At 34.7% G+C, this 20,344-nt stretch overlaps 1 protein-coding gene across 3 annotated transcripts in view; it reads left to right on the plus strand.

Moving 5' to 3' along the window:
• Positions 1-20,344, plus strand: part of CEP85L (centrosomal protein 85 like) — a 198,408-nt gene that overhangs the window by 53,109 nt on the left and 124,955 nt on the right. For all 3 annotated transcript variants that reach the window (XM_072765356.1, XM_072765367.1, XM_072765351.1), the window contains one exon: positions 5,400-5,561. Coding sequence is in view for 1 of the 3 variants with exons in the window: in XM_072765351.1 (XP_072621452.1) it covers positions 5,400-5,561 (162 nt within the window). In the remaining 2 variants the exon portion in view is untranslated. The remainder of the gene's footprint in view (positions 1-5,399; positions 5,562-20,344) is intronic.

The raw sequence follows: 20,344 nt of genomic DNA on the forward strand, positions 1-20,344 counted from the left end.
TAAAAAATAAAAAAAAACGCTTCAGAAGGAAAATGTAATAGGTTGCCTCTTTACTTGATGCTAATCTTGTATTTCTAGTACGAGAAATATGAATAATTTTTAAATAAGTTATCTCTAGGCATTCAGTATTCTATTTAATAGAATTGAAGTTGGTGTTAAAAAATGTAACATTACTATTTTCCAAAGAGAAGTTCCATTCTACAGTATCTGATGTCTTTGCTGTTCTTACAGAAGTGCTTCTGTCTTTGTTCTAGAGAAAACTGATTTTACATTCAGTCATTCAATTTCTTTAATATGATAGGACCTCCGTAGAGATAACTGAGACTTTAATTTTTTTTAAAGTCTATAGCACATCTCTAAAACTGGAGTAGTTCCCATTTTAGTAGCTAGTCTTATAACTATTGTGTGAGAAAATTTTCCTTATTATATATCTCCTAGTAAGCATATTTCATTTTCTAGTCCTTAACAGCTTTGTGATTCTGGATTGACTTGAATTGAGACAAGACATGTCATTCTCTGAATTAATTCAATCTAAATTAAAGATTAGAATGTTATTTTCTTCATGACATTTGTTAATTATCCTCTGTGTTCTAGGTATATAATATAAATAGCAGTTTTTAAAAAAGGAAGTAGGATAGAAATTAGGGATGCCAATCCCCCATGCATTGAAAATCCATATAAATCTTGAATCTCCAAAAATGTAGCTACTAGTAGCCTGCTGGGAAGCCATACATAAACAGTTGATTAACACAAGTTTTATATGTTATATGTATCCATATACTACATTTTTACAATAAAGCAAGCTACAGAAAAAATACTGTTAAAATCATAAAAGAAAATACAATATGGTACTATATTGATACTGTAAGTTTACATCATCTGTATACAAGATGAACTGTCTGTCAGTATCTATATCAGTACTGTCTTAAATGATACAGAACATTGTAGATGTTATTATATGTCTAATGCCAGACACCCAAAATGAAAAGATAGCATGAAAAAGAAATTCATATATATTTACAGGTATAACAATTCATGTATTGACAATGAAGAAGCAGTAATATGATAGCTCAACAGTAGCCTACTCTATACATTATAATGAGTGAATAATTATAACATTTATGGCATATAGTATTAGTTATATTCATAATACATTATTGGAAACTGTAGCTTTTTTTCTAAAAAAAAAAAAAAACCCTTGTGTTGATAGACTGATACACAGTTTTCAGTTACTAGAGAGAGGGGCATACTATAAGGGAATGTAATTCTTTGAAACCAAAGTTATAAAACAGTGAAAGAATGAACACATTGTTAATTTTATATTAAATATTGCTCGTTTTATGCCTATGTGAAGATAGGCTATCCACTACCATACAGGTTTTGCACAGGATGTTCTATATGGCGAATACTTAGGCAGTGATGATGATGGCATAGAAATGTCTCACACAGTTCTTGCAATACAATTACTAGATTTTCATGCAAACACACACATATACATAATCGGTAAGTTTATTAGCTGGCATAATGATTATTTACTGTTCATTAAGTGGAAGTGGATCATCATAAAGGTCTTTATCCTTGTCTTCATGTTGATAGGCTGAGGAGGAGGAGAAAAAGGAGGGGCTGGTCTTGGAAGTGGAAGGGCAAGCAGTAGAGGCAGGCACATTTAGTCTTAACTTTACATAAATACATCCTAATTTCTGACTTTCTGCTTTTTTATTTCTCAAAAAATATTACTGTGCAATACCAGTCATTCTTCCACCATGTGCTTTAGTTTTAGTGCTTGAATCATGGAATGATCCACATTGTAAAAGAAGTCAAAGCAGTCTTGAGTAATCAGAACCCTTCTGCCATATTGTTTAATGTCAGTTTTCTGATACTGCTTCTTCTGTGCCGTCTTTTTCATTGTCTGGCATTGGTTCAGAAGCTCTCCAGCAAGTTATTTTCTGTTAATTTCTCTGGAGAGGTGTTTGTTGGCTCTTGAATTTCTCCAAGATCCATATCTTGAAAGCCTTAATTTCCCACCTATTTTGCCATTTTCACAATCTCTTTCATGATTTCTTTGATTGGCTCTGTCATAAATTCTGGGAAATCATGCATGAGATCTTGACAGTTTCCTCCAGCAGGAATTTATTATTTTTGAGTTGATGGCTTTCATAGCTTTTCTGTAACAATGGCAGTATCTTCAGTGGGATAATCCTTCCAAACTTTGATGATGTTCTCTTTGCTGTGGTTCTGTTCCACAGCGTTTATAATCCTTTCCACAGGGAACCATGCAAAATGAATCTTAGAGGTCCTTAACGACCTCTTGATCCAGAGGCTGAATTAGAGACGTCGTATTAGGGGCAAGTAAGCCAGTTTGATATCTTTGGTATTGAACTCATAAGGTTCTAGGTGATCAGGGACATTGTCCAATATCAAAAGCACTTTGAAAAGCAGTCCCTTGCTGGCAAGGCATTTCCTGACTTCGGGGACAAAGCATCAGTGGAACCAATCTAGAAAAAGGGTTCCTGTTCAGGCCTTCTTGTTATACAGCCAAAAGACTGGCTGCTGGTGGTTACTTACCTTTTTCCTTCAAGGTGGGGTTTAGCACCTTTATGGATAAGGACAACACTGATCATACACCTGACTCCATTTGCAAAAAACAGCAAAGCTAGTCCCTTCCTGCGTTCAATTTTGGTGCTCACTCCTTTTCCTTACTAATATCGTTCGTGGCAGTTTCTTCCAGAATAGGGCACCTTTGTCTGCCTTAAAAACCTGTACAGGCAGATACCCTGTCTCATCAGTGATTTTCCTAAGGGTGCCTGGGAACTCATCTGCTGCCTCTTGGTGGGCAGAAGCTGTTTCTCCTATTATCTTGACATTTTTTAAGCCAAACTTCTTTCTAAAATTATCAGATCATCCTGTGCTGGCATTTAATTCTTCAGCTTTATATTTTCCACCTTCTTTTTGCTTGAAGTTCTTGTAGTGTAATGACTTCGGGTTTTCTCACATCATCCTAGTCTATAGGTATGCCAAAATGACAATCTTGTACCCACATAGAAGCTTTATTTTCAATACAAGATGAAAAAGTATTTCACAGAAAGTTCAGGGTTTTTGCTCTTGCTGGTGTAGCTGCAGCAATGGTTTCACAAATTTCCTTTTCTTTTTTAACAATGATCTTTATGCTGGATTCATTTATTTAGAAATGGAAGGCAACTACAGATACAGACCTCAAACTGTAGTTCTTATCAGTCATTCATCTTTTTCTTTATCATGTCCTGACTTTTTTCTACTTCTTGGGAGCATTTCCAGCATCACTAGTGGCATTCTGTGTGGGTCCCATGGTGTTGCTGGAGGTTTATGTTATCGCACACAACACGATGAAAAATAAGCAAGAACCACAAGAGATTATTTTTTACTGTGATAACTAAAGTCCCAGAGATGCTTAGCATTCAGGTGGCTTTTCAAGTGGATAATAGCAACAAGAGGGGGCTACAAAATTGTAACAGTAGTACAGTATGTATGTACTAAAGTTAGTTTTATGCAGTTATGATTTATTACTGTTATCTTTGTGTTTATTTACATTTCTCTTGACTTCAAGTGGTATGTACAGTGTGGAAATGTTTGTGTAAGTTTTGATAAATTGTAACTTTTTGTAATAGATTTGTATATACTTTATGGTAGTAAATGGCAAGATAGGACTAGTACCTACATATATTTCATGCATTTGTGACAAATCTTTTTCTTAACTTTTTTGGTATTTCCAGCCACTTAGGGACTCCTAAATGTATATGGTTTTTAAGACTACTCATTTACCTTATACATCTATAAAACCAAAACAAGTTTAATTTACAAATTACATGTAAGTAGAAATTCAAATTAGTATTAATATGCCTTAATGTGTTATTAAAACCAAACCTTTAATGTTAGAATTAATATTAGTAGAAAATAGCTTTAGGTCTGGTTTTATTAATCTGTTTATGAATTTTGATTTTTAATAATAATATAGAGATGTCTATTCCTAAAAGTGTGATAAAATGATTTAATTCATTTTATGGACAGGTTTATCATTTTGTGATCCTTATGCTTAAATCTAACAACTTTATTTTTTTCTAGGGTGCTAGAAGGCACTCCTAGTAGACAATTTCAATAGCATGTTTCACTATTCAATAAATCTGTTTTAAGGTAGCTATACAGATCATCTGTAATATGCTTTAATTTTTTAAGGATGTCGTTGAGACAAAAGCCCAAAATCTTGTGTAGAACTTAACTTCCACAAATAAGTCTTCAGGCTCCAATTTGAGAATCACTGTGTTAGCCTTTAATAAAGATATGTGCTTCTGTAGCTTTTATATATAAAATTCAACAGATTTAAAATTGTTTTTTCAGATTGCTGTAACTTTTTTTTTTTTTTTTAAAGATTTTATTTATTTGAGAGAGAGTACCTGCATGAACAGGAGGAGGGGCAGAGGGAGAGGGAGAGAGACAAGGTGATTCCCCACTGAACTAGAGCCAGAGGTGGGCCAGATCGCAGGATCCGTAGATTATGACCTGAGCTGAAGTCAGATTCCCAAATGACTAAGCCACCCAGGTGCCCCTCAGGTTACTATAATTTATGAACTAGTAATAAGTAGTTCACAGACTGGCACTTGTCCATGGGTATACTTTCTGTGGTATTATAATGGATGATAATTTAAGAATGAAGTAAGCAGAAAAGTAAAATGATGGATAAATCAGAAAAAGGCAAATAAAAATTAAGTGAAATCGACAAGATAAGTGAAAATAAAGACCAGAGAACATTGAAAAATGATGTTAGCCAAAAAATAAAGGGGAAATTGAGCTAAGGGTGAAGAAGATGCTACAGTGTTAATCTTTTATCAAAATAACTAAAGAAATAAAAGAAATATAAAATAACTTTAAATGTTAAATGATCAGGATACAGTAGAAAAGATTTATTTTCCATTAGCATATTCCAATTAAATTGTCATGCAGTATGATTCAATTAGACTTTCCCTGGGCCCCAATTCTCAACTGATGAATCTTTGTGGAATCACAGATGACAGATGCCTACGTATCAAATATTCCAGAGCAGAGTGCTGATATTTCCAGACAGATAGATAGATTTGACATTTTAAATAAGACAGCAGTACATATTTCTGAGTTCAATACTTATCAACAAAAATCAGAGTCCTTTAGCAGAGGAAGCTGCAAAATTAGCATTGTATTTTTAGGTGTATGACATGTAAGTTTATTTGATGAATCTTAGATATTGTTGATCTAAATTATTTGGGACAAAATAACTTTTTTTTTTTTAACCTTATGTGTAGTTTTTTTTTCCTAAGGTTAAAAAAAAAGGATCTGTTTGTCTACTGATAGACATTATAAATGTGCTAATTCTTACCTATTTTCCTTTGTAGGCCCAGATTATTCTTCATCAGCATGGTTACCTGGTAATGAATCATTGTGGCAGGCCACAACTGTTACATCTAGCCATCGAAATAATCATATCAGGAGACATAGTATAACTTCTGACAGTGGTGACACTGGCATTGGAACTTCCTGTTCTGACAGCGTGGAAGGTGAGCTGAAATTCTTAGTGTTTAGACATGAGACTCCCGAGAATGGTTGTGATTGAGAACATTCAAAGAATATGTTCTATTGTTCCAAAATATAAAGTAATGTTTGTTTTAAGTAATGTTTGTTTTAATAATGTTCAATGTTGCCATTATATCAAATGAAATTGTCTCTGATCATATGAGTTTCCCCTCATTCACTTTTTCAACTATTTTGAGATAATTGTAAATTCACAGGCAATTTTTAAAATAGTGCAGAGATTCTGTGCATCCTTTATTCAGTACCTCCCACCCCCACCCATGCTGATATCCTGCAAAACTGCAGGCCAGTATTACAGGATATTTATACCGATACGGTCAAAATACAGAATGTTTCTGTCACCACAGTATGCACCTCATGTTGCTCCCTCTCCCCCTACCACCCTTAACTCTTGGAAACCTCTGAATCTATTCTCCATTTTTATAATTTTGTCATTTCAAGAATGCTATATAAGTGGAATCGTATAGTATATAACCCTTTAATCCTGGCTTTTTTCTTTGACAGTTCATCCAGGTTGTTGCACATATCAATAGTTCATTTCTTTTATTCCTAATTAGTATTCAGCAGTGGTGGTATTAGGTAGACCATATTTTGCTTAAGAATTTTCCCACTGAAAAACATCTGGTTTGTTTTAGTATTGACTATTGGGAATAAAGCTGCTATAACCATTCATATACAGGTTTTGGTATGAACATCTGTCTTTGTTTCTTGTGTAAGTGTCCAGCAATTCAGTTGTTGGTTGTTCATCATTTTGTATGTTTAGTTTTTAAAGAAATTGTCACAGAGATTTTCAGAGAGATTTCTACTTTTCAGAGAGATTATTCCATTTCAGTCAGCAAAGGAAATGGATCATTGTAAGTGATCTAGTTTTTTCTTTATTCTTAGCATTTGTGGTTTTTAAAATTCTAGCCTTTCTGATAGGAATGTGGTGATACTTCATTGTAGTTTTAGTTTTCATTTTCTTAAAGATTAATAATATTGACCATTTCTTTACGTGCTTATTTTCCATCTGTTATATTCAGTGAAATCTTTCTATATGTTTGTCTGTTTTAATCAGAATCTTTTTTTTTTACTGTTGAATTTTGAGAGTTCTTTATAAAAGTTAGATATTAATCTTTTCTTGGCCTTGTGGTTTGCAAATATATTCTATTCTGTAGCTTGTCATTTCATTCTCTAATAGTGTCTTTTGCAAAGCAAAAGTTTTAAAGTTTGCTTAAGTTTAGTGTGTAATTTTAGAGTATAGTTTTCCATTATATGGATTGTGCTTTTGGGGTCAAGTCTCAAAACCGCATAGTCCCAGATTTTGAAGATTTTCTTTTTTTTTTCCTTAAAGTTTTATCTTTTTTTTCCCCATTATTTCCATGATCCATTTTTAGTTAATCTTTTATAAAGCAAGTGTGTTTGGTATCCCCAAGACCACTCTTCAGCTCAGTTGATTTGCTAGAAGGAATCCCACAACTGCGAAAAGCTGTCATACTAAAGGTTATGGTTTGTCACAGCTAACGAATACAGAGTTTAATCAGCAATAGAAAAAGAAGCAAGGAGCAGGGTCCAGGAGACACTAGACCCAACCATTTGTGTGGAGTTGTGTGGACAGTGTTTAATTCTCCCAGCAGTGATTTGTGAAACCATATACAGAGTACTATTAACCAGGCAAAGTCACCCAAGCCTTGGGTCCAGGATTTTTATTGTGGGTTGGTCATGTTGGCATGGTTGACTCCTTGGTGGATGATCTTAGTTGCTAGCCCTTGAGAGATCAACCTGATAACACATGGCTCCTACTATAAATCACATTATTAGCATAGACTATCTGAAATGACCCAAGGTACCCAGGTAAACAAAGACAGTCTTATTAGGCAGGATATTCCAAGGGTTTAGGAGCCATAGGTAAGGGCTAAACCTTTCTTGGAATGTGCAGGATATTGAAACTCTGACATTTCTGATTCTGACTTAATCCTTTTTGCACAGTGTGAGGCTAAGATTGAAGTTCATTTTCTTTGCCTAATAAATCTTGAATGAAGATTCCTGGGATCTTGAATGAATATTCTCATTTCATTCTTTTTCAAAACTGTTTTAGCTGTTTTCATTCTTTTGCTTTTATATATAAGTTTTAATAGTTTTGTCTTATCTGCCAAAAAATCTAGCTGGAAATTTTATAGATATTGTGTTATCCATATTCAGCTTGGGGAGAATTGATGTGTTTATTACTCTCTTGAGTTTTCTAGTCCATTAACATGGTATAGTTCTTCATTTATTTAGATTTTAATTTTATTCACCAGTATTGGACATGTTTTGTTAAAATTACACCTAGTTCTTTTTTTTTTTTTTTTTTTTGAATGATTGTAAATGGCATTGTATTTGCAGTTTTGGCATCAATATGTTGTTACATAGAGATACACAATCGATTTCTTTTGTGTTTATCTCGTGACATTGCTGGACTCTTTAGTTCCAGGAGGTTTTTTGGGTAGATTTCTTGGGATTTTCTCTATAGATAATCATGTCATCAGTAAATAGGGATGTTTTTCTTTTCTAATCTGTATGCCTTTTGTTTTCTTTTCTTCACTTATTGTAGTCACCAGACCATGCAGAACAGTGTTGAAGATGAGTAGTAGGAGTGGACATCATTGTCTTTTTCCTGATCTTACAGATAAAGTGCTTAGTCTTCCATTGTTATGTAGATGTATGACAACTGTTGTAGATTTTTTTTATAGATTCCATTTATCAATTTGAGGAAATTTCCCTCTAGTCCTACTTTGCTGAGACTTCTTAAAATAATGAATGGGTGTTTGATTTTGCGGATGCTTTTTCTGTATCACTTGATAAATAATACTTTTTTTTTTTTTTTAAGATTTTATTTATTCATGAGAGAGACAGAGAGGCAGAGACATAGGCAGAGGGAGAGGCAGGCTCCCTGTGGGAAGTCTGATGCAGGACTCATTCCCAGGACCCTGGGACCACAACCTGAGCCAAAGGCAGATGCTCAACCACTGAGCCACCTAGGCACCCTGATAAATGATATCCTTCATTAGCTTGTTGATATGGTGGCAGATTCCGTTGCTTGATTTTTCAAATATTGAGTAAGCTTTCTACACCTGGGATAACTCCATGTGGTCATAAGTGTAGAATTTTTATATATTGTTGAATTTTATTAATATTTTGTTAAGGAATTTTTCTGTGTATCTATAAGGGAATATTGGTCTATAGTTATCTTTTGAGGGGGACTATCTTGTCCTGTTTTGATGTCAGTATAATACTAGCTTTATAAAATGAATTGGAAAGAATTCTCTCCTGTTTTCTGGAAGAGACTGTATAGAGTGATGTTAATTCTTTAGATATTTGGTAGAATTCTTTTTTTTTTTTTTTTTAAATCTACGAATAGTCACACACACACACACAGAGAGAGAGAGAGAGAGAGAGAGAGAGAGAGAGAGAGGCAGAGGGAGAAGCAGGCTCCATGCACCGGGAGCCCGACGTGGGATTCGATCCCAGCCCTCCAGGATCACGCCCTGGGCCAAAGGCAGGCGCCAAACCATTGCGCCACCCAGGGATCCCTTTGGTAGAATTCTTTAGTGAAACCATCTGGCCCTAGAGATTTCTTTTTTCATGGTTTTAAAGTCATGAATTCATTTTCCTTAATAATTATAGGGTTATTCAGATTATGTCTCTCTAATTGGATGAATTGTGGCATTCCTCTCCCCCTCCCCCCAGAAGTGGCCCATTTTGTCTGAGTTGTCAAATTTATTTGTGTAGAGTTGTTCATAGCATTTCCTTATTATTTCTTGATGTCTGCTGCCTCTGTAAGTGAGACACCATGTACCATTTTTGGTATTGGTAATTTATGTCATCTTTTTTTATCTTTTTTATTTTTTAGTCTTGGTAGCAGTTTGTCAATTTATTGACCTTTTCAGAAGATCAATTCTTTGTATAATTCATTTTCTCTTTTTTCTGCTTTCAGTTTCAGTGATTTCTCTATTTCTCTCTTTTTGCTTTAGGTTTATTTTGCTCTTTTTTTAAGTTCTTAAGATGGGTGATTAGTGATTTGAAACTTTCCTTTAAGATCTGTGCATTTGGTGCTATAAATTTTTCTGAGCAATGTTTTCATTGTTTCATTTTCATTCCCACAAATTTGGTATTTTGTGTTTTCATTTAGTTCCTTGTGTTTTCTTAACTTACCTTGAGACTTCTTTGACCTCAGGGTTATTTAATAGTATGTTGTTTAGTTTTGAAGTGTTTGGCATTTTTCTGTTATCTTTCTGTTAGCTAATTTCAAATTTGATTCTCTTGTGGTCAGAAATACTGTGATTTCAATTCTAAATTTTTTGACATTTCTTTTAGGTCTCAGCATATGGTTTATTTGCTACATGTTTTGTGGGTATTGAAGATGTGTATTTTGCTGTTGTTGGGTCGATTAGATCCTGTTAGTTGATAATGTTTTTGAGTTTTTCTGTATCTTTGATTTTCTATCTAGTTGCTCAGTTGTTGAGCAATTTTTATTTTTAATTTTTTAAAAAATAATTTATTTATTTATTTGAGAGAGAAACAGAGATAGCAAGAGCATGAGCAGGGAGGAAAGAGAGAAGCAGGCTCCCTGCTCGTCAAATGCTTTTTCTGTATCACTTGATAAATGATACTCTTTTTTTTTTTTTTTTTAAGATTTTATTTATTCATGAGAGAGACAGAGAGGCAGAGACATATAGGCAGAGGGAGATCCTAGGACCCTGGGATCATGACCTGAGTCGAAGGCAGATGCTTACTTAACTGACTGAGCCATACATGTGACCCAAGAGCAATTTTTTTAAAGTCTCACTGCAATTGTGGATTCGTTTGTATCTTTCTATTTTTTTTTTTTTTTAAAGTTTGTGTTACATATATTGTAGTTCTAGTGCTTGGTGCATACACATTTAGGCTTAATATGTATTCTTGGTGGATTGGCTCTTTTATTGTTACATCTTTGATAATTTTCTTGTCCTGAAGTCTACTTTATCTGCTATTTATACAGCTACTCTAGCTTTCCTTTGATTAATGTTTAAATGGTAAATGTTTACTATTCTTTTTGCTTTCAAACTATTGTTATATTTGAAGTAAGTTGCTTAGAACAGCATACGGTTGAATCATGATTTTTTTTTTTTAATTTTATTTATTCATGAGAGAGAGAGAGAGAGAGAGAGAGAGAGGCAGAGACAGAGACAGGCAGAGGGAGAAGCAGGCTCCATGCAGGGAGCCTGATGTGGGACTTGATCCCGGGGCCCCAGGATCACATCCTGGGCTGACGGCGGCGCTAAACCGCTGAGCCACCCGGGCTGCCCCTGAATCATGATTTTTAATTCATCCTGCTAGTCTCTCTTTTTTGATTGTTATATTTAGACCATTTGGATTTTATGTGATTATTGATTTACTGATACTTAAGTTCTCTGTCCTCTTTGTTTCTGTTTTCATTTTCCTGCCTTCCTCTGGGTTACTGGAACATTTTTAGAATTTTACTTGGATTTATCTACAGTATTTTTATTTCTATTTTTTTTATTTTTATTTTTTTCAAGTATTTATTTATTTATTCATGAGAGACACAGAGAGGCAGAGACACAGGCAGAGGGAGAAGCAGGCTCTATGCAGGGAGCCCAATGAAGGACTCGATCCTGGGACTCTGGGATCATGCCCTGAGCCTAAGACAGATGCTCAACCACTGAGCCACCTGGGCTGTCCTCTATAGTATTTTTAGATATGTCGCTTTTATAGCTCTTCTAGTCGTTGCTCTAGTTATATAAGTATATATGTTGCATAAATAATTTATTTTAACAGGTTGAATAGAGTATAGAATCCTTTACCATCCTCAAAATAAAATTGTTTCAAGTATTATCTCTACATATATTTGTAACTGTATCAGATAGTGTTAGAATTTTTACTTCTATAATCAGACAATTTAGGAAACTCAAGAGGAGACACAACCTATTTTTGCTTTCTGCATTCTTTTTTTTTTTTTTTTTTTTTTTAAGGATATATCTACTCAGGACAAATTATCTGAGTCTCTTTTCAACTGAGAATATCTTGATTTCCCCTTGATTCCTGAAGGATAATTTTTTTATCATTTCTAGTTTGACAGTGTTTTTCCCCCTAGTACTTGAAAAGTAATATGTCACTTCTTTCTGTCCTCCATGGTTTCTAATGATAAATCTCTTGTTTTTCTCTGGCTACTCTGAAGATTTTTTCTTTGCCTTCAGTTTTTAGAAATTTAGTATCACAGTTCATTGGGTGGATTTCTTTGAACTTTTATTATTTGTGATTCATATAGCCTCTTGAAACCATGAACATCTTGTCATATCTGGGAAGTTTCCAACCATTATTTCTTTGAGTTCTTGAGCCTTTCCCTCTTTCCTTCCAGGGCTCTGATGGCACAAGTCATAGATCTTTTGTTATTGCCCTACAGGCCTCTGATGCTCTCTTGCCTTTTTTTTCCCTCTCTCTCTCCTCTATTTCTTGTTTGTTGTTTAGACTGGGTAATTTTTATTGTTTTGTCTACTAGGTCACTTGATTTTTGATCTGCTCCGTTCTAATGTTGAGCCCTTCCACTGAGCTGCTTAGTTCTAATATTATATTTTTCAGTTCTAAAATTTTTATTTTACTTTTACTTTATGTGTTCCATTTCTTTGCTGTTGCTTTGTTTTGCCATTTTGTTTTAGGCATGCTTGTATTGTTTATCAAGGGAATTTTAGGATGATTATTTTAAAATCCTTGCCAGAGAATTCTAACAATTGTTATCTTGGTGTTGGCATCTATTTTTTTTTTAATTCTTTTGGGAACTTACTAATTTTTTGTATGACAAATTATCTTCAACTGTAATTTTAGAATATTTTGTACAGTTATGAGATTCTAGATTTAATTTATTTACTATATAGCATATTGTCATATTTATAATTTTATTACATTTTATAAATGTAAGCTATATATGGTTAAATATATAATTATTATAAACATAGTAAAACATTATATGTTTAAACCTTTTTTATTAGCTGGCTTTGTAAGAGACTGTTCTGACATGTGAAATGGGGAGAGCTACTGCCTTCTTATTGCCAGATGGAGTTAGAAGTCTAGGTTCCCCACTTGGCCTTTGTTGATACCTGAGGAGTTTGGAGGGGAGTGCCTTGTTACTGGTGGATAGGGGGTAGAAGTCTAGGTTTTTCATGTCATCACTACTGACACTATTGTGTGGATGGCCTCATTACTGCTAGGGGATGGTGAATGTCCAGACTCTCTGTTAGCCTTTCTGATACAACCTAAGAGTAAGAGTGGACAGGAGATATTCATAGTGCCAGACAGGGATGAAAGTCATGTTTCCCTACTTGGCCTTTCTTTGAAACTATCCTGGAGGGGCTCTTTTGAAGTACTTAGTTACAGCTCAGCAAGGTTGGAAGTCTAGGCTTCCCACTTGACTTTTGTCGGTGTGGGTAGAGGTAGGGCTGCAGTTTTTTCTATGGCGTTGGGCTAGAAAAGAGCGGTTATTATCTGAAAAATTTCTGTCTTTTTAGTCTTCTTCTTTCCTGGTCTGTTGGTTAGGGAAAATGGCTTTTGTTGGAACTTTTGGGCTGTGCCCTTTGGTTCTTCTGGGTGACTGGTTTTTTCAGTTCCAAAGCTGAAAGGCAAAAGGAAAATCCAAGGGATTCACCATAGTCTCGTTCCTTGGATCCTAGGTTCTTAGCTGGTCTCCTTTCTTTTCTTCAACTTTCAGTCATATGTTTGTTTTACACACACACACACACACACACACACACACACTGGAGCTTTCAGTTGTGTTTACTGGGGAAGTATAGGGAAGGATGTCTTTTCCATCTTATCACCTGTGTTTATTAGAGATGGTAATAAAAATCTTCACTATTTTTGTCATGACTTTGCTAGCGGTTGCATTGAATATTGATTTCATTATGGTCTTGCATCTAGTATCAGTTGATTATTTAAAACATACCAATGAGAGTAAGGAAATATACAAGGTGGTGAAGGGGCAGATGGCATTGTGAATTGTAAAAAGTAATAATTGTAGTAATAATTGCCAACAGTAATAATTACTATTGAAGTTTATTTCAGAGTCCTTTAGTGGGAGAGTGGTGATACTATTGAAATATTAAAGAAATGTCCCATTATAGATACTTCTTTTCAAGCTTTCATCATACTAACAGAATATTTTCTCAAGTTATAAATGATAAGTATGATTATTTTCTTTTGGTAACAGTCATGGTGTTAGAGTTGAACGACCCGTTATTTTCTTTAGAGAAAATAAAATTAACTAGACCATTGTATAAATGAGTAAATTAACTTCCAAAGAATGAAATGACTGCTCTTACTAATACAATGGTTGAGAGTTTATCCTGTGTTTAAATCTGTTATCACTTAATTATCTGTGCAACCTTAAATAATTTCTCATTTCTTTCAGTCTCAGTGTTTTCATCTCTAATTTGGAGATAACTCTTTTTATGTATTATGAAGATCTAACAACATAACTTTTAAATTGCTTAGTGCAGTTCTTGCATTACCATCATTGTTTTATTTTTTTATTATTATTATTTTTTAATTTTATTTATTTATGATAGTCACAGAGAGAGAGAGAGAGGCAGAGACACAGGCAGAGGGAGAAGCAGGCTCCACGTACCGGGAGCCCGATGTGGGATTCAATCCCGGGTCTCCAGGATCGCGCCCTGGGCCAAAGGCAGGCGCCAAACTGCTGCGCCACCCAGGGATCCCACCATCATTGTTTTAAAAATGATTCTTGTTCTTCTTCCTTACTCTCTTTTTCTCTTTTCTCAAATTTCTTTCTTAAGAAGTTCACCAGCTGGCTTATCTAAAACAGTGATGCTTCTACTGCCACCCTCACAATTTTTTTGTTCCCACACCCCTGCTTTATTTTGGGTTTGTTTATTTTTTCTTCTGTAGAATAGGGACTGGTATTTACTGGATGCTCAGTTTTGTTCAATGAGAATAGTACCTATATAGACCTTCAGTTAAGACTCCTGTTTTTAGCCTGCATTTGTACTTGATATTTTCTGAGGTTAGAGCCTCTTTGATGTTCTCCCAGACAGGTGAACTCCCTGTGCTACATTTCCAGACTTGTATTTTATACCATGTATTCTTCTGTCCTGCCTCAATAATTAATGCTTTATTTTCCAGCTTCTGGATTTTTTTTTTTTTTGCAATTTTCTTTATGATGAGCCTGTATTGTTCATTGTCACGATTTTCTATTGTATTTCTTTTCTATCATTTCATTGGCTCTTGAAAAGGAGAGAATATAACTCTGTGTACTCAGGCAGTAATCTCGAACCTGTGAAATTCTGTGAAATAGATACAGATGGAAAAAAAAGAAAACTGGAAAGAGTGATTATAGGACTTTTCCTAATGTCAACTATTCTATGTATTTCTCTTCCCCCCCCTCAATTAAAGAAAAGTAATATGTGCACATTTAAAAAAGCATAAAGATGAACATAATTCTAAAAGCAAATTTGTATTCCAAATATTGTTAAATTTATGGTCTATGAAGAATTTGAACCCATATAGAATTAAATAGAGCACTAAGTGAAATCTCCCTTTATTTCATCTCTTATTCTTGCTTTGTTTTCAGAGGTCACAAATGTTGTTAGCATATTGCATGTGCTTCCAGATCTTTTGCTGTGCATTTATTTGTATACACGTAGGTTTTAAAATAAAACTGGATCGTCCGATATATGTTTGTGATTTGCTTTCTTTTTTTCTTTTTTGAGTTCCTTAAATTGAATCTTAAAAAAAAAAAAAACAATTTTCATTGTAAATGAGTCACATGGTCTAATCCACATCACCACCTAGAATTGTCTTTTTTCCAAGGACATTCAACCATTGAGATAAGACTGGGACTGGGTTTGACCTTCTGGGCACTTACAAGTAAAATAGGCTTCCATAAGGAGAAGAGGGAGGCTGTTTTTTGATGTATTAGAAGGAACACACAGAAGGAATAGAAGTCTTGCCAGTTTAGAGCAGATGAGCTAAACCACAAATCGGAATAAAACAAAAGCCTAGAATTTCTATTTTATATATATATATATAAATATGTGTGTATATATATATAAATTATATATATATATGTAGCATTTCTGTAGCTAACATATCAACTTAAGTACCTTTTAAAAACACATGCTTATTTGAAAGTTTAATACATGATATCAGTACAGCATTTCAAAGCAGTAAGGTGCCTGTGTGGCTCAGTTAAGCATTGAACTCTTGATTTCAGCCCAGGTTATAATCTCAGGGTCTAGGGATCGACTCTTGCCTTGGGCTCCATGCTCAGGGAAAGGATGCTTGAGATTCTCTCTCATTCTACTCCACATCTGACTGCTTGTATGCATGTACACACTCTTTCAGATAAATAAATTTTTTAAAAAAGGAATAAAGAAAGATTAGGGCTGATAAAGGAGGAAAGAGGTATGAAATCCTGACCTCAAACTGTAAGAAAACTAAATGTAAAAGGGATGAAAGTTAATGATTTCTTTTGAAAATTATGAAAACATTAGAAGGTATGAGATTAATATATATTTTTAGGTTAGAAATATTTTTCTTAAGGGGCACCTGGGTGATTCAGTGGTTGAATGTCTGCCTTTGGCTCAGATCGTGATTCTGGGATCGAGTCCTCCTGTAGGGAGCCTACTTCTCCCTCTGCTTATATCTCTGCCTCTCTCTCTGTCTCACTCATGAATAAATAAAATCTTAAAAAAAAAAAAGAAATATTCTTCTAAGAAAGTTCAAAACACATTTGATTTAATGAAAATTCAAAAGTTTTGATCATTGATAAAAGAAAGGTAGTACATTTTAAAAAGAACACCCTGAGGGTAAATATTTGTAATAAAACTAACCAGGAAATAATATTCATGTTATTTAAAGAGCTTCTACAAATAAGGGCAATGTCCCCAAGTAGGTATTCATCTATAAAATTTATAATATTTCATAATATTATATTATGAACCTATTAAAAATTTTTATAGGTAAAAGCTATAAGTAAACAATTTATGGGAAAAGTACAGATAACCAGTAAACATTAAGATGATCAAAGTCATAGTGAAATGACAATCTAGATGATGAGATACTGCTTTTCACCAACAGGGGAAAATTGTCCCTTTCCCAGAAAATAAGTCCAATATCTAGGATCTGGGCATAGATGGGAAAAGTAGTACTCTAATAACTGGTACATATATTCAACCTTGGTAGAGGGCAATTGGGCAATGATAACTAACTACATAGCTGTTACTGTGTCCTAGGCACTCATTTAATCCTCACCACAACGCTCTGATGGAAAAAGTGAGCCTTGAAGCGGTTAAATCACCTATAAATATCCTATGTCAAGTTATAAATATCCTTGATGCAGTACAGCACAGGTGAACAAAGATAATATGTACGAGAATAGTCACTGTAACAGTGTTTAGTAAAACATTAGGGATAACTTTAAGTGTATTAATAGGGACATGGTTAAATGTTTCACTGTGTATCCAGTTACCAAATAATTGGGTGCCTCAGTATGTGCCAACCAGGAAAGAAATCCAAGCAAGTATCTACCTTAAGGCAACAAACTGAACACTCTCCTTTAATTTAACTCCTTTCTGAAATCCCTCTGAAACTCAGGAGAAAAAAAAAAACCCGACCCTGTGATGACGAGATCAAGAGAAAACAGTGAAATTTCTAGCAGCTGTAATTCAGAGTAGTAAGTAAGAAATTTTTCTAGCAGATGTCAAAGAGCTAAATCCTAAACCAGCCACAAATTCAGGAGCAAGCTGTCAGTATATATTACTAAAAATACTCAAAATGGCTCAGAAACTGGTAGTACCAACACTGCCAGGTTTCTCTACTGTATAGTAACTATTTGGCTTCCTACTATATTATTTGGATGCACTCTCAGGAGGGGGATTAAACTCCACCTCCTGAAAGAGGAAGTACCTGAATTTAATATTTAGAATAACTCTTAAAGATATAATTGTCCCTTCTTTTCCATTTGTTTAGTTATTCAGTTGTTTATATCAGTATGGGCTCATGTAGAAATACATACTTATTTTTTTAATTAAACTTCAGACCTTATTAGAATTTCCTGGTTTTTCTGTTGATGTCCTCCTCTGTTCTCAGTTCCTGTTCTGAACAGGAACTAAACAAATTACTTTTAGTTGTAATGTCTACTTTGGTCTGTTACAATTTCTTACACTTTCCTTTCTTTATAACAGTGTTGAGGAGGAGTGGTTAGGCATTTTATAGAATGTCCCTCAAATTGGATTTGTCTGATTATTTCCTCATGATTAGACTGAGTTTATGCTTTTTGGGAAGAATAGTACAGAGATGAAAGTGCCACATAGGGGTTATGTGATATTTATCTGATATCAGTGGTGATGTTAACGTAGTCACTTGGTTAAAGTGTATTTGCCAGGTTTCTCCACTATAAATCTGTTATTTTTCCCTTTCATACTCGGTTCTTTGGAAGCAAGTCCAGCTCAAACTGGGGATGAGGTTTCTGAGTTCTATATTCTGGAGGGGTATAGAGAAATATATATACATACTTTTTGTTTTGTTTTGAGGGAAAGAATGAGAGCAGGGTGGGGCAGAGAGAAAGAATGTTAAGCAGGCTACATGCTCAGTGTGTAGCCCAACACAGGGCTCCATTTCGGACTCTGAGATCATGACCTGAGCTGAAATCAAGAGTTGGATGCTTCACTGACTGAACACCCAAGCACCCCTATTTGAAATTCTTTTATAAGAAAGACTCATCTTTTTTCCTTCATTTATTTATTTATTTATTCAGTCATTTATATCAGTATTGACCGTATATTTACTTTATTTTTGAGTTATGACCAAGTAATAATTTATTCTGTTGCTCAAACTATTACAGCATTGGCCATTGGGAACTCTTTTATGTTGATTCATGTGATTCTTTCTGCCCCACATCCATCCTTTAGTGTTTTGAGCACTTCTCTATTTTTGGTTGCTATAAAGTATCCCATGCTCGTCTTATTTTTTCCCTGCCCTCACCTTGGAATCAGCCAAGGAGCCCTGGTTCCTTTTACTGGAGAATAGTATTTAGAAACCAAGATCTGGATGCTAGGAATGCTTGTTAATGCTGAGGTGTCATGGCTTCTAGGCTTCTAGAAGACAGAGCTAGGCTGTGTAGATATGTATACTAACTTGTGTATACATACATATCTATAGTTATTTCTGTGTGTGTATCCATCATTGTTTATATTAGGCTAAATATGAGTCACATGCTGATGTCTCTGACTCTAATCCAGTACAGAGGAGCTCACTTTAGCCCTTTTCCCTGCTCATCTGTCTATAACTTCCCTCTTCCAACAGTGAGATACCTCCTACCATCTCCCATTCATTTATTTTTTTCTATTTTTTAAAAAATATTTATTTATTATTTGAGAAAGAGCACAAGAGCAAGTGTGAGCAGGGGTGGGGGTGAGGGAGAGAAAAAGAATCTCATGCAGACTCTCTGCTGAACATTGATCCCCATGTGGGGCTTGATCTCAGAACCCTGAGATCATGACCTGAGCTGAAATCAAGAGTCAAACATTTAACCAACTGAGCCACTAAGGTGCCTCAGTCCATTTCTCTCTCTCTCTCCCTCTCTCTCTCTCTCCCCCTCTCCCCTTTCCCACAGTATACAAGTGAAACAGGTTTAGGACCATTAACCCAAATTTCCCTGTTTTAGTTTTTTAGGACTTGTGTAACAAATTACCACAAACTGAGTGGTTTAAAACAACAAATATATTTTCTCATGGTTTTAGAGACTACAAGTCCAAAGTCAAGGTGTTGACAGGGCCATGCTCCCTTCAAAGGCCCTAAGAATGAATCATCCTTCCTTGCCTCTTCTAGCTTCTGGCAGTTATCAGCAATTTGTCCTTCCTTGGTTTATAGCACCATAGCTCATCTCTACCTCCTTTACATAGCTTTCTTTGGCTCTGTGTCTTCAGATCTCTGTCTTATATAAAGACACACTGATCAATGAATTTAAGGACCCAACCCCCGCAATTCAGCATGACCTCATCTTGACTTGATTACATTTACACAGATCCTATTTCCAAATGAGGCCACATTAGCTAGCAGGTTCTGGGAGTTAATGTTTAATATATCTTTAGTGGGGAGACAGTTCATTCCCCAACAACACTCTGTTATAGAATATGTGGTAAAATAGAAAGGCATGAAATAAGTGCTGGAGAGTAATTTGAACTAAATTTAGTTGAAAATAAAACAGGAGAACTGCTTTGAGGGTTTAGAGAAATATTATTAGCTATTCTCATCAGTGAACTTTAAAAATTAACTTTTTTTGAGGAGAGAATGGTGTTGGAAGCATAACAGATTTGAGGATTTAAAAGTTGCAGAGTGGATGCCCTGGGATTTTTTTAGTGTTATCGTAAAGATGTTGCTTTAAGCAAGTCATACTCTTCTTAACTTTGGTCCTATGTTATGACTTCTTAAAAATTTACTTGAGATGCAGAGATAAATTAGCTTTTTGAAGCTTTGGCTTAGAAACTCAATAATTTTTTAAAAATACTTAATCCAACCTCCATAGGATATTATGGTATTAACCTGGATCTAGCTGGGAATTTTCTTTCCTTAGTTTGGCCAAGGAGAGCTTAAAAATTATCTTGCTTCCTCCTCTCAGACCAGGCTACCCAATGTCAAGGCTGGAATGCTACCTTTTCATAATGTCTGGCTGAAAACTGAAAATCTCTCATTGAAAGTATTACTGTTAATAGTATCTTTT

This window comes from Vulpes vulpes, chromosome 1, assembly GCF_048418805.1.
Source record: "Vulpes vulpes isolate BD-2025 chromosome 1, VulVul3, whole genome shotgun sequence".
In the NCBI taxonomy this organism is placed as follows: domain Eukaryota; kingdom Metazoa; phylum Chordata; class Mammalia; order Carnivora; family Canidae; genus Vulpes; species Vulpes vulpes.